This window comes from Odocoileus virginianus, chromosome 21 (genome assembly GCF_023699985.2).
Source record: "Odocoileus virginianus isolate 20LAN1187 ecotype Illinois chromosome 21, Ovbor_1.2, whole genome shotgun sequence".
In the NCBI taxonomy this organism is placed as follows: domain Eukaryota; kingdom Metazoa; phylum Chordata; class Mammalia; order Artiodactyla; family Cervidae; genus Odocoileus; species Odocoileus virginianus.
The window spans coordinates 8,974,310-8,988,954 of NC_069694.1; the positions used below are offsets into that span (position 1 = coordinate 8,974,310).

The 14,645-nt window shown below is 41.5% G+C and overlaps 1 protein-coding gene across 1 annotated transcript; it reads left to right on the top strand.

Moving 5' to 3' along the window:
• The first annotated feature begins 116 nt into the window (after nucleotides 1-116).
• Nucleotides 117-905, top strand: LOC139030259 (cyclin-dependent kinases regulatory subunit 1). Its single transcript, XM_070452398.1, has one exon. It carries the CDS (start codon nucleotides 178-180, stop codon nucleotides 415-417), a length of 240 nt encoding a protein of 79 aa, XP_070308499.1. The 5' UTR covers nucleotides 117-177; the 3' UTR covers nucleotides 418-905.
• Nucleotides 906-14,645: the final 13,740 nt, after the last annotated feature.

The following is a 14,645-nucleotide window of genomic DNA, read 5'->3' on the forward strand; positions in this document are numbered from 1 at the left end:
AACATTCAAGGAAGCACTAGATTATCCAAAGAACTTAGCTTGTAATGTTTTTCAAGTGATGTTAACATCACCTTAAACATTTTTGAACTGCCTTTAAAAAGAATTATTATTGGCGTGCTGCTGGGAGTTGTTCGGAGGTTGGCGGCGCGGGGCTGAAGGTCCTCAGGCAGAGTGATCATGTCGCACAAACAAATTTACTATTCGGACAAATACGACGACGAGGAGTTCGAGTACCGGCATGTCATGTTGCCCAAGGACATAGCCAAGCTGGTCCCTAAAACTCATTTGATGTCTGAATCTGAATGGAGGAATCTTGGTGTTCAGCAGAGTCAGGGATGGGTCCATTATATGATCCATGAACCAGAACCTCACATCTTGCTGTTCCGGCGGCCACTGCCCAAGAAACCAAAGAAATGAAGCTGGGGAGCCACTTTTCAGCCTCAAGCTTTACACAGCTGTCCTCACTTGCTAACATCTTCCTGATGACATTATTTTGTTGCCTTCTTGTTTCTTACTTTGATATTTAAAGGATTTTCAATACACTGAATGTGCTGGTGACTGCTTTGCTTGTTGAGCAGAACTGACAGGAAGGACCACAGCCCAGCTCGATGAGTGAGTGCTCTCTGGGTTGCAGCCTCAGCTGTGTGACCCCCAAAATCTATGTGAGCTCTGAATCCAGCAGAACACGCTTGACAGATGGAGAAAGCATCTGAGAATAAGACCACGACTATTACAGGGATTGTGTAAACTTGGCTGTTTTGGTTTTTTCCTGCCAGGTGTTGTGTGTATGTTGATTTATGTTTCAGTATATTGGAAACTTTCCATTTTATTCCAAGAAATCTGTTCCATGTTAAAAGCCTTGATTTAAGAGAAAGTTTTTATGATCTAAAAAAAAAAAAAAAGAATTATCATTAGAGCCAGTTTATATCAGGAAATAAATATCACAGTGTGTAATAACACTTCATATTTGGCCATAAAGGCATGCCTGTGCTTGCTGAAGTACTTTACTACTTGTGACCCTCAATGCTATTTAGCTGTTCACACAAATCAAATTTACCTCGAAGGACACAGGTATGTGGCCATTAACATGGGCCCTGAAAGGTGATCCTAAAAGGAAGACTTCCAAACTGGTTTGTGCAAGGTATGCTTTTGAAGAGGACGTCTGAGCACATAAATCATAGTGTGCTGTTTTAAAAACAATCACATCACAGTATGTTCATGCCTTATTATTACTGTTTTTTCTTTTAAGTATGTATCCAACAGAGGCAAGGCATTAGGGACTCTGCTGACTCTAGCTGGCGTCCAGAAGGTGAGCCAGCTCCTCAGCTGAGCCTGAGAAAGTCTATTTCACTCCAGAAACAGAAGGTCCAGGTTGAGAAAGTAACAGGCCACTGATGTGGGCTGCACTTGGGCAAACACCTTAGGAGTCTAACAGAAGAGCCTGAGAAAAATTTACAAGAATGATGTCCACCCCTAACACTCCTAGCGACCAAATCTAGATGAATCATTTTCTGGTATGGAGAGATAAGGAAAAGAAATATTTCCCCACATGTTATGAAAATCATTTAAAACATTCTAAAAAGTTGAAAGGAGAGTACAACACCTTTATTCAACAACTGTTAACCTTTTGTTTGTATGGCTGTGTGTTTGTGTATGTGTGTGTATGTATTTAGAATTTTGCTGAAGCTTCTGCAAATAATTTTCAGACATTGAGATACTTTGCCCCTAAATAACTGAGGTAAGAATTAGGACATTCTCCAACATAACATCACACTTGAGATAATATTCCCTAATTTAATTTTTCTCATCCTTACTCATTTCTCCCAAATGCCCCTATATCTTTTATAGGTGTTGTTTTCTTCTGCTCCCTCCAAACCGGGATCGAATCAATGCATTGCATTTTGTTGTTACATCTCTTTATTTTCCTTTGTGCTAAAAGTATTGTGCACTTTAAAAACAAACAAACAAGCAAAAAAGAAATATTGTCCCTCTGAAGAGAACAGGCAGTGGTCCTGTAGAAGTTTCCACAGTCTGGATTCATCTGCTTGCTCTTTCCTGGTGCCATTCACCTCACCCCTTTTCCCCAAGTGTTTTGTGTAGCTGAAAGGTAGACCCGGAGGTTTGACAAGATTCAGGTCACCCATCTTTGGCATAAATACGGCATAGGTGACTACGTGAGCAGCCGTTGCATCTCATCAGGAGTCACATAACGTCAGGGTGTCCTACCATGACTAAATAAATGTGGCCTCTAGCCCAAGGTGGTAACTGCTAGAACTTTCCACTGAAATGTTATTTCTTTCCCTGTTGCAATTAGAATCCAGGGGGAGATACCTAAGCACCCCGCACATGCCCTTGTGGGCAGCAATCTTTCACTGAATGGTTTATTCCATCCTGTACATTTGAGAACAACTTGCGGTGACTTCATGGCACTATTTCTAGAACACCTTCAACCAACTTTCTTTGTATTTCTTATGAATCCTAGCTTACAAGTATTCACTTGGCTGCTCTTCAAAAACAGCAAGATCTTGCTCAATGCTGATAGAGAAGTTCTGCAAATATATGTAAACATTTCCTGTTTGGGACAGCTGGAAACATTTACCCTTAAACACCCCCAGTGGGTAATGGAGGAATCAGCCTGGCATTGAAAATTTCATGTTCCACCAGCACCTAGAGTTTTCAGATTCACAACATAGATAGGCTTCCAGCCGGTTAGTACTCCACTGGGTTCTCCTGATACAGGGAATTTCAACCGTGATTATGCACTTGAATCATCCTGGGAGCTTTAGATTGTGTTCTGATCCATTTGGATCAAAATCTATGAAGGTGAGGCCAAGAAGAAGTATATTCTAAAAGCTTTCTCAGTGTTTTATTGAGGCCAGGTGGGAACCACTTAAAATGAACTTACAGTTGTCTCTTGAACAAGGTAGTGGGGGAGTATGAGGATTGGAAGTGACGGGGTGAGTAGGAGTGCCCACTCTCCGAGCAGTCAAAAATCGATGTACAATTTTTAGTTGGCCCTCCCTATCCATGGTTCCTCTGCAACAGCCATTCTGCACCCAAGAATTTGACAAACCCTGGATTGGATTGTACTGTATTGAAAAAATATGGACAGTGCAAACTGTGTTCATTCAAGGGTTAACATGCTTCAAAAAGGTCATTATAATATCAGCATGTAACATCAAGACACCACATACCTTCCTCCAGGATGGTGGTTGCCAAACTTCATCTATATATTAGAGTCTCTGGGGGAGATTTTATCACTTCTGATGGGCAGGTTACACTCTATAATGATTTAAATAGGAATATCTGGGCATGGAAACCAGGCATCAGAATATTTTAAAGATGTGGGATAATTCCAATATACACCTAAGTTTCTGAAACACTGCCCCAGAGACTGTCTTCCAGTGAGATAGCTTTGGTTTGCTCAGGAAGGCAACTATCTCAGTTGGAAATGTTTGTGGCAAAAATGAGCAGCAAAACCGGTTAATGGCAGCTAAATCCAAAGGACACAGTTTCTTAACAAGAAGTCGGAGATGAATCTGGAGTTTTTCCTGAGGCTCTGCGAGGTCATCAAGGACCCCTGTTCTGCCCAAAAAGGACATTTGCAGGTACTGGTTTCTCATCCTGTTTTCATTACCTCAGGGTTATAAGATGGCTGTTGTGGCTTTAGGTATTTTACCTTCACATCAGTTTTCCAAGGCAGAGTGAAGGTGGGGTGGTACATAAAAGCTTTATTCCTCTGAGGTTCTGTCATTTTATCTTGAGATGGAGACTCTCCCAACCAACTTTCTCCTACATCTCTTTGGCCAGACCAGGTTCACATGTCTACCTCTAACCCAATTCTCTCAAAGGAAAACGGGACAATATAATGGTTTAGACCAAACACAATAGTTCACCTATGCCTGGGATAGATGCCTCCTCTCATGAGATGAATGGATTTCCACTGGTTGACGTTCTATTACCAGGGAAGATGTGGAGTGATTGCTTGTTAGGCAGCCAGCAAACTGTCTGCGAGAGCAAGCAATGAAATGACTAAAAGGGGGAAGAAGAGGAGAAATAGGACTTAGGAAACCACAGATTTCTCCATTTTGCAAGAAAGAAGCTCCAGCCATTCCTGTTACAACAGCTCTGCCGAGGCGAGTGGCATCACATCAAAAATGCATCTTTTTCTGTATTGGGATCTTCCAGGTTCTAGTTTAAAGGCCTTTCCTGGGATTCATCTTCAAATGCAGTTTGAGAAATTCCTGTTGATGGCAATGAGAAGGACCAGTCGACACATTTTTAAAGCCCTGAACAGATTTTGGGACCCGTTTTTCTCCTTTCCTCCCCATCCGAAGTAATTGAAAATAAATGCAAAGTTTAACCCATAGAAACCAAAGTTCCCCCATGACCAGTATCCACTTTAATGGTTTTATTTAATTTTAAAAATAACAATAGAAACTTAAAATATATATATATATATTTGGTGATTGCAACTTTTCTGATGCCCTAAAGTATGTGCTTGGTCTCTATTTTGGGTGAACCAGCATTGCTCATGGGAGTTCTTTAGTCATGTACGTCATCGCTGGAAACCAAGATGGTATTTTTTAAGTCTGTCATCTCCACGCTTTGTGAGTTAATTCAGACGATCAAACGGCAACTCTCCCGAGGCACAGCTGTAATCAACTTCAGTAACTAAGACAACATCTATAAAGCACATAAAATATGGCCTGACACGTATGAGCTCTCTACAATGTTTGCTGTTTCTGTAGATCTCAGAATTCTTTTGAAATGAAAAGAGACCACACAGTTCACACAAAGATAGTATGTTAACAAGTGAGCAATGTAGAAAGGGAAAGGATAAGAGAACTCACACTTTTTGATCATCTTTCCTATTCCAGGTTCAGGAAAGACAGTATACATATTATGTGCTGCTGTATTTAATCCTTCCACCTAGCCCAAAGAGGTAAGTATTATTATAGCCACTTGACCAGTGAGGGAAATGAAGCTCAGAAAGTTGGAGTAACTTGTGCAAGATAACAAATTAGTAAGCAGCAAAACTGACTTAGATCTGTCTTGATTGAGACATGCTTTTTTAAGAATACATGCTTCTTTTTCTTCTTTCTTTTTTTTTTTTTGACAGATGTATAGGACAAAATATATGGTGTATGGATAAAAGTTTAGTTGTTCATAGAAAAGGGCACCAAATAAACTTCTGTTGGGTTGCTGTTGATGTCCCTAGAGGCAAGAATGGTGTAGCTTTTAGGTAACTGTTATTGATAATTTATAGCCTTGAAGTTATAAAGGTGAAAAATATGATTCTTGTCTCTTAGAGAACTTACAGACCAATGAAGAGACAGAAGTGCCAATGAATGATGAATATTCAACATAATAGTTGCTACTAAGTTCACATATTTGGAATAAAGGTAGATCATGGAAAAAGAAATTCTGAGCTAGAAAGGATTAGAGAAAGATTCATGAAGGATATAATTTTGACACAAGCATGGACTTCAGGAAAAGGAGGAGATATCCAGGGAGATAGTCAGGGGGAGGGCATTCCAGGGAGAAAGAACAGTCTGTGCAAAAGCAAGTAGATTTAAGAGAGCTCTGGGAATTACAAGCAGTTCAGTATTGATGGCTCTTGAGGTTTAAAGTTAAGAGTGGCAGAAACGAGTCCCTGGGGGAAAGAAAGTGCCAGATTCTTCTAAAAGTGTTTAGCTGTTTTTTTTTTTTAATAAAAATAATAATGTAGTGATATAATACCATCAAATAAGAGATGATTGTGATAACACAGAGATCCAAAGGCAATTAATATTTTAAATATTCATGCCTGCAAAAAGATTAGAGATGACCAAAATGTCCACCAATGGAAGACTGATTAAATAAATTTTCTATATAGGTAAATGAAAAACCATATACATGGCCATTTAAAAAGCATTGGGGATGGATAGACTGGGAGTTGGGGATTGATACGTACACACTGTTATATTTGAAATCGATTTTAAAAAATAAATTTAAATCTTAATTTAAAAGATAAATAAAAATTAAATTCTCATTTCCAAAAAAATTAAAAAGCAAAAAAGAATGAAGCAAATCCATAGTGTCTGAGATCAGATTCCCTAGAAAGCAAAGCTAATAATTTATCTGAGAGGTACAAGCCCAGAATGGTGAGGGTGAAGCTAATGGGAAGTAAGGCAAGAGAAAGGGCAGTGTTGTGTGTGACCACGCTGACCAGATCATGATTGTGAGGGACACAGCGCTTCAGAGCAGTCTGTGGATGAGGGAAAGGAGGGAGAAGTCTACTGCTTGGCTCCTCCCATTACTTGTTTTCAGTTGGCAGAGTGATGTCGTCTGGCCCTCAGCAGCACCCGGGAAGCTGGGACCCGTGCCTTGTGGTGGTGTTGGATGCAGATCCCAAAGTGGGGGGCAACCAGCCACAGGAGGAGACCAACCAAGAGAGAAAGGAGGAAACTACTGAGGGAATTTTAAAACGCACGTAGAGACTTTTATCCCAATTAATATACTGCCTGGCTGCAAAGTCTGGAAACAGACATGTTATTTTTATCATATTTTACATATCAATATGCTATCTTCTCAAAAACATATTCCTTCCTTATGTTTCTAGACTTGACAGCCACCTTATATTTTAGTATAAAACAGGCTCCAAAATGTGCTCTAAGAAAACAAGGTACAATGCTGCTATATTTAAAATGGATAACTGACAAGGTCCTATGGTATAGCACAATGTTATTGTAATGCTCAATGTTACGTGTGGCCTGGATGGGAGGGGGGTTTGAGGGAGAATGGATGTACGTATATGTATGGCTGAGTCCCTTCATTGTTCACATGAGACTACCACCACATCGTTAATCGGCGATACCCTCATACAAAAGAAGAAGTTTAAAGTTTGGGGGGGGAGAAAACAAGGTACAAAACAGCAGGTACAATATGCTAACATGGGCTAAAATAAAGAATGCATTTTAAGTTTATTTCTTCATAGAATTCCTCCTCAAGGAGGCACGTAAAACTAAAACCAATAGCAGCATTTGTCTTCCAAACTGAGTGGTTGGGCGACTGAATAAGAGGAAAACTACCTTTTTATCATATACCTTTTGCTTCCCTGGTAGCTCAGACGGTAAAGCGTCTGCCTACAATGCAGGAGACCTGGGTTTGATTCCTGGGTCGGGAAGGTCCCCTGGAGAAGGAAATGGCAATCCACTCAAGTACTCTTGCCTGGAAAATCCCATGGACTGAGAAGCCTGGTAGGCTACAGTCTATGGGGTCACAAAGAGTCGGACATGACTGAGCGACTTCACTTCACTTTGTACATTTCTAAGTGTGTGCCACGTCAGGGTATACTCATTTCCTTCTCCGCTAATGTAAACACTTACAATATAATGAGAAAACCACTTTTAACATTAGGAAGATCACAGTGGAAGTAGTAAAGAGTCTTTTTTATTTTTTAAAGCATTTGCTAGCTCTTGCCTACTTGTTTATGTAACTTTGGTTGCACTGGGTCTTTGCACACGGGCTTTCTCTAGCCGCAGCGAGTGGGGCCTACCTCCAGGTGAGGTGTGTGGTGCTTGGGCTTCTTTTTTCGGTGGCTTCTCTTGTTGTGGAGCATAGTCTCTAGGATGCGGGCTCAGTAACTGTGGTACGTGGGCTTAGTTACCCCGAAGAATGTGGAATTTTCCTAGACCAGGAATTGAACCGGTGTACCCTACATCGGCAGGTGGATTCTTACCCACTGGACCACCAGGGAAGTCCAGTAAAGAGGCTTTTGAAGGAGATCATTTCACTCGGCAAATATAGCTGAGCCCCAGGGTGGACACAGCAGTGAAGGCCGCAGGCCCCTACCTACCTACCTACACGGAGTTCACGATCTCAGAGCGAGGGCAGTTCAACACGAGCAAAGACAATCAAGCGGGCTCTGGAAGCGTAACCCGGTGAAGACAAGTCCTTGCTCTGAGGGCACTGTCCTTAGTAGAAGAAGTCTCCACATAGCATGCCTCCATTTCTCATTTGCACATTGTTGGTGTAGAACTAGCACAGAAGTGCATACATTTTTCTGAAAATGGCAGAGAGTAAATATTGTAGGCTTTTCGGGCCAGACTGTTTCCATCATAACTTCTCAACTCTGCGGTCACAGCACAAAGCAGCCGTGGCCAATACCTAAAACCGAGCATGGCTGTGGTCCAATAAAACGACTGGAAGTTTTGCAAATCTATTAGAGGTTCCAGTCGACTTTAATGGGTTGTGAAATATTCTTCTCCTTTTGATGTTTTCCTCAACCCTTTAAAAATGTAAACTCGCAGGTGGAACAAAACCAAGCCACGGGCCTTGTTTCATTTGTGAGCTGTGGCTTGCTCAGCCCTAAGTTAAAATATTGCTCCCATATTCAAATTCCAATTCTCTTTCTATAGAATGTCAGCACCTCTCCACACAGCTGCTTGGCTCTCGAAGCTTGCTCTGCTCACCTGGTAAGGGTTCATGGCTCTGCAGCTGATGGCTTGATTTGCATTTCATTTTGGTTTAACTTTGCATTTGTTCTCCCAGACTCTGCCACTGTTATTCTTGGTATGTTGTGTGCTGATTTGTAATGAAGTCCTGCATGGCCATAAAGGTCACGGAAGAAGACTTAATTCCCCTGTGACTGCTGGTTAATTCATTTCTGGCCATTAGAACCACTTTTATGAACCCCACACCATATGCCATGTGGAATATCATTATGCGCTTCCTGGAGCTTCTGCTGTTGCCATCCGTCTGTGACTTCCTGTGTGGTTTCTTGGCAGCAGGGAACTCATCGATCAAAATGCTTCTATAAAGTAAGTTTTAAAAGCCCAATTCTAAACGACATCTGCCTCTGAACTTAGGTGTATATTTTCAAGCCTTGACACGTTTGAAGCACATTAATAATGATGTTTATTGTGAAGCCACAGTCGAAAAGTATAAGAAGTATTGTGTCCGTCACCAGGGCAACATCCAGACACGCGCACTGCCAACCCTGTAAACCCTCCAGCATCTCCCATTTTGAGGGCTCTCATGTTGGTCAGACCGTGGCCTTCTGCCTAAACGAGGCCTCTGTTTTTAAACACACCCAGAGTTCCGTATCCTTAATCGTAGAAGTAATTTCTGTTTGTTTTGTTGTTGTTTCTCCGAGTTTTGATAGAGCATTAGCACTTAGTAGGAGATCAGTGAACTTGTTATCTGAACTGAAATATTGAATGACCCCCCCATGAGTTCTGGGGTTGTAACTCCATCGATATCAACAGCAGGGCTTTCCCCCAGTGATCCTGTTGATCATTTGCAGAGAAAATGAACTGTGTGTTATACTGTCTTGCTGGCTCATCATGAGTGCACATAAAACGCCTATTTTCATTATAAAGATGAGTGAGGTAGTCAGGGTAAAGCATTTTACATCTTCAGATGAATGCTTAGTATGGATTTCTCAGGATCACCAAGTGAGGATGAAAGTGTCTTGACCTCTGAATTAGAAGGTCTTGGTTTAAACACAAACTGTGGAGAAGCTCTAAAACACTAACAAACAGAAAACCCCACTGGCCACCATGGATCTGTTTAGGTCTCTGTGAAACAAGAACGATAATCCCCGCATGAGAGAATGCAGATGGGAGAAGAAAGACTAACAACTTGTGAAGGCAAACAGCTGAGTGGCATGCATGAGAGTGACGCTAAAACTGAGGCAATTTCTGGTTTGGCTTCCTCTCTCAGAGAGCTAGCTGCCTCCCTCAGGTAAAGAATCTGCAAGGCAGGAGATCTGGGTTCGATTCCTGGGTTGGGAAGATCCCCTGGAGAAGGAAATGGCAACCCACTCCAGTATTCTTGCCTGGAGAATTCCATGGACAGAGGAGCCTGGCAGGCTACAGTCCGTGGGATCGCAAAGCTTTGGATACGACTGAACTACTAAGCAGCATGTGCAGAGAAATATTTTATATAATGATGCAAAGACGATGTATGTGAAGTGCTTTTAAACTTTAGGACCAGATTCGTATGTATATTATTTTGAAAAAAATAACCATCAAATGTATGTTAAAGATGAAAGTCATTTAAATTATTTACATTGAGTTCTTACGACCAAAAGTTCAATTTAAAATTTCCTATTAGCAGGTGATATGAATAATTAACATTAGTAGTTTAACCTGCAGGAAATTTCTCCTACTTATGCTTAATAAAATATCCGAGCCATGAATGTCTCAGCTATTGAATCAGTTCTTCCTGATTCATGTATCTCATTAGCATGAGAAACCATCTTTCTCAAAACTAATTGCTTTCATTGAGAATCTTCTTATTTCTTCTTTACATTAAAATCAAGTTATTTACTTATCTTTTTAAAAAGCTTTTGCTGTTTCTGTTGTTGCTCAGATCTGATGTCCAGATCTTTGTGGCCCTATGGACCGCAATGCTGTGCTTTCCTGTCCTTCACCATTTCCCAGAGTTTGTTCTGATTCATGTCTACGGAGTCAGTGATGCTATCTAACTATATCATCCTCTGCCTCCCCCTTTTCCCTTTGCCTTCAATCTTTCCCAGCATCAGTCTTTTCCAATGAGTTGGCTCTTCACATCAGGTGGCCCAAGTGTTGGAGCTTCAGTTTCAGCATCAGTCCTTCCAACAAATATTCAGGGTTGATTTCCTTTAGAACTGACTGGTTTGATCTCCTTGATGTCCAAGGGACTCTCAAGTCTTCTCCAGCACCACAATTTGAAAGTATCAATTCTACAGCACTCAGACTTCTTTATGGTCCAACTCTCACATCTGTATATGATTACTGGAAAAACTATAGCTTTGATTATGTGGACCTTTGTTGGCAAAGTGATGTCTCTGCTTTTTAATACACTGTCTAGGTTTGTCATAGTTTTCCTTCCAAGGATCAAGCATCTTCTAATTTCATGGCTGCAGTCACCATCTGCAGTGATTTTGGAGCCCAAGAAAATAAAGTCTGTCACTGCTTCCACTGTTTCTCCATATATTTGCCATGAAGTGATGGGACCAGATGCCATGATCTTAGTTTTTTGAATATTGACTTTTAAGTCAGTTTTTTAACTCTCCTTTTTCATCTTCATCATGGGACTTTTTGTTCCTCTTTACTTTCTGCTATTAGATTGGTATCATCTGCGTATCTGACATTGTTGATATTTCTCCAGGAAATTTTGATTTCAGCTTGTGATTCATCCAGTCCAGCGTTTCACAAAATGTACTCTGGATAGAAGTTAAATAAGCAGGGTGACAATATAGAGCTTTGTCTTACTCCTTTCCCAATTTTGAACCAGTCTGTTGTTCCATGTCTGGTTCGACATGCTGCTTTTTGACCTGCAAACAGGTTTCTCAGGAGACAGGTAAGGTGGTCCACTATTCCTATCTCTTTAAGAATTTTTCAGTTTGTTGGAAAAGGCAGAGGAACTAGAAGTCAAATTCCCAACCTTTGTTCGATCGTAGAGAAAGCAAGGAAATTCCAGAAAAACATCTACTTTTGCTTCATTGACTACACAAAAGCCTCTGACTGTGCGATCACAACAAACCATGGAAAAAGCTTTATTGATGATAGCTGACATACGGATAACTTCACATACTTAATGTATACATTTTGATGAGTTGCACATAGGCAAACATCCAGCAAAATCAAGGTATTAAGCATAATTATTATTTCCAAATAATTTTTTTGTGTGGATTTAAGGGTGTGTGTGTGTTTGTGTGTGTATGTGTGTGTATGTGTTAAGAAGTCTTGACATGAGAGCTATCCACTTAGCATATTTTGAAGTGTACAATATATGTGTTAGTTGCTCTGTCACATCTAATTCTTTGTGACCCCCGTGAACTGTAGCCCACCAGGCTCCTTTGTCCATGGAATTCTCCAGGCAAGAATAGTAAAGTAGGTTGTCATTCCCTTCTCCAGGGGATCGTCCCTACCCAGGGATTGAATCCAGGTCTCCCACATTGCAGGCAGATTCTTTACCTTCTGAGCCACCATGGAAGCCCAATACCATATTATTAATTATAGGTGGAGAATATGGCACCCACCATCATTTTTTCAGAAAGCCTTGTCATTGTTTTAAACACAGGTGCTTTCCTGCTGAATTATGTTCTAGAATTATAATGAGAATAATTAAGAATTAAAATAATATCAATTAATTTTGCCATTTTGATTATATAATAACTAGACAAGCCAAGACCCTGTCTATAGTTACAGCATGAAGAAACATTTTCAAGACCCAGTATATTTGCGCTCAGTATAGTTCTGAGTGTCACAATACACCAGCTGCTGCTCCATATTGTCACTTCAGGTTTAATTAACTGTGGGGAGTGGTAACAATAGTTGAAATTAGTTCATTAATACATGTATTCCTTTATTGTGCCCCAAACCTACTGGTGCAGATCATCTGAGTGTGATTAACTGCTTCAAGGAGTGTTGCTCACGATGCTGTCGGCAACAGCACTGGTCTGTGAAATATTGCTTCATCCAAAGATAATATAAACTTAGCTAAAATTTTACAGAATGATTAGTTAACACTGGAGGCTAATGAGATGAATTATTTTGGATAAGAGTTAATAAGCCTCCTGAGCTTACTAATATTGCTTTGACATCTCTATTCCATTTCTGTTAACATACTTCTATCACACTGGTTTCTCTGCTATGTGTGTTAGTAAGTTAGTAGAACAAAATAGAGAAGAAATTTAGACTCATCCTCAGTAAGCAAGGGCTTTCCTGGTGGTTCAGACAGTAAAGAATCCGCCTGCAATGCAGGAGACCTGGGTTTGATCCCTCGGTCAGAAAGATCCCTGGAGAAGGAAATGGCAACCCACTCCGGTATTCTGGCCTGGAGAATTCCATGGACAGAGGAGCCTGGCAGGCTACAGTACATGGGGTCACAAAGAGTCGGACACAACTTAGCGACTGAATAACAGCAATCTCTCATCTTTGGGAAGATTTAGAATTCAGAAGAGAAATATTGAAGAGAATGAAGCACTTAATGTTAACATTTATTAAGGTAGAAGATCAGCACATGTTTTGGAGAAAGCTAGGGCCACCACCCTTCTCCACCTCTCTCCTTTCTGATCAGAAGGATTTCCCTTGGCCCCTGGAGGGGCTAAGAGCCTCAGCTTCAGATCTGAATGGGCATGGGACTTAACCCTGCCACCCTCACTTCCCGAGGTGTAATCTTGCTTCTCTAAGCCTCAGTTTTCTCATATATATAATATTCCTCACCTGACAGCATTGTAAGGATTGAAGAACACATGTAGAGTGTTGGTACAGAATAAGTGCCTGGTACGGAGTAATGGCTCTGGTTACCTGTTGCTGAGTAACAGACCACATCACACTGTTGGTGTTAAAACAATAGTCATTTTTGTTAAGTTCATGGATCCTGTGGGCTAAGAATTCAAAAAAGGCACAGCAAAAACAACTGTTCTCTTCTTCAAGATGTCCGGAGTCTCGGGTGGAGTGAGTCAAATTGGGGGGAGGGTGTGTAAATTGAATGGGTGAAGGCTGGAGTAGCTGGAGCCAGAGGATGTACTCTCACGATGGTCTCTTCACTAAGCATCCTGCGATGGCCCAAGCATGGACCCAGCTAGGATTGTTCACTGTAGCGCTTATACTCAGCCTCTCCATGTGACTTGGCTTCCTTAGAGCGTAGCAACATCAGGGGAGTCACACTTCTTGCTGACAGCTCAGAGCTATGAATTGATATCAAAAGCTCCTGTGGCAGTTTTAAAACATGACTCCACATTCTTGGTACTCTTCCCATCAGGAAATTTCTGATGAGTCTTTTAAGAAAGGAATGAGTGAATACTCTAAAAGCTCCTAAAGTCTGTTATTTACTGCATAAGTAATGCAATAGGAGGAAGAGTGATAAAATAAATTCAGAATTTCTTCAGGTGGGTGGTGTGTCAATTTGGGCTTTGAAGATTTTAGGTCTGGTCCCTAATTCTCCTCAGCTCACAGTGATTCTTGGATAGGTCTTTTCCAAGCCTCTCCTGGCCTCCTCCTGTCATATAGCTTCTGCCCCCAGGGCTGCTTCTGCCCTTGCTCTGGCCGTGATGGCCACTGGCGAGCTCCGTGCCTCTCTGCTGGCTCTCCGACTTCTGATCTGCATGCCTCTTGGCTACTGCTCTGACCCCTTCTCTGCCTTCCAGAAGTCCAGGATGGCTGTTTTCTTCTAAGGTCACAATAAAGGGAGGCTGGGAGACACAGGGGGCTTCCCTGGTGACTCAGATGATAAAGAATCCACCTGCAATGCGGGAGACCTGGGTCTGATCCCTGGGTCGGGAAGATCCCGTGGAGGAGGGCAGAGCAACCCACCCCAGTGTATGTCCCTGGAGAATTCCATGGACAGCGGAGCCTGGTGGGCTATAGTCCAGACCCCATTCCTGGCCAGGTCGCAAAGAGTTGGATACAACTGGACGACTAAGCACAGAACAGCACGGGAACACAGGTGAGCTGTAGAGACTTACATGAAAATGCCAAGATTGCGGAGAAGGCTCCAGATTGCTCAGCCTTCACTGTAAGGTCAGCACCAAGTAAAACTGTGTGTTTGTCTCTTAAAACAGAGGTATCCTGAAGATACTGAAGACGGAAGACTGCAAATCATTCTGCAAAGGCACACTCACATTGGTTAACAGGTACAATGATTCTTTTAAGAAGAATGTCATTCCC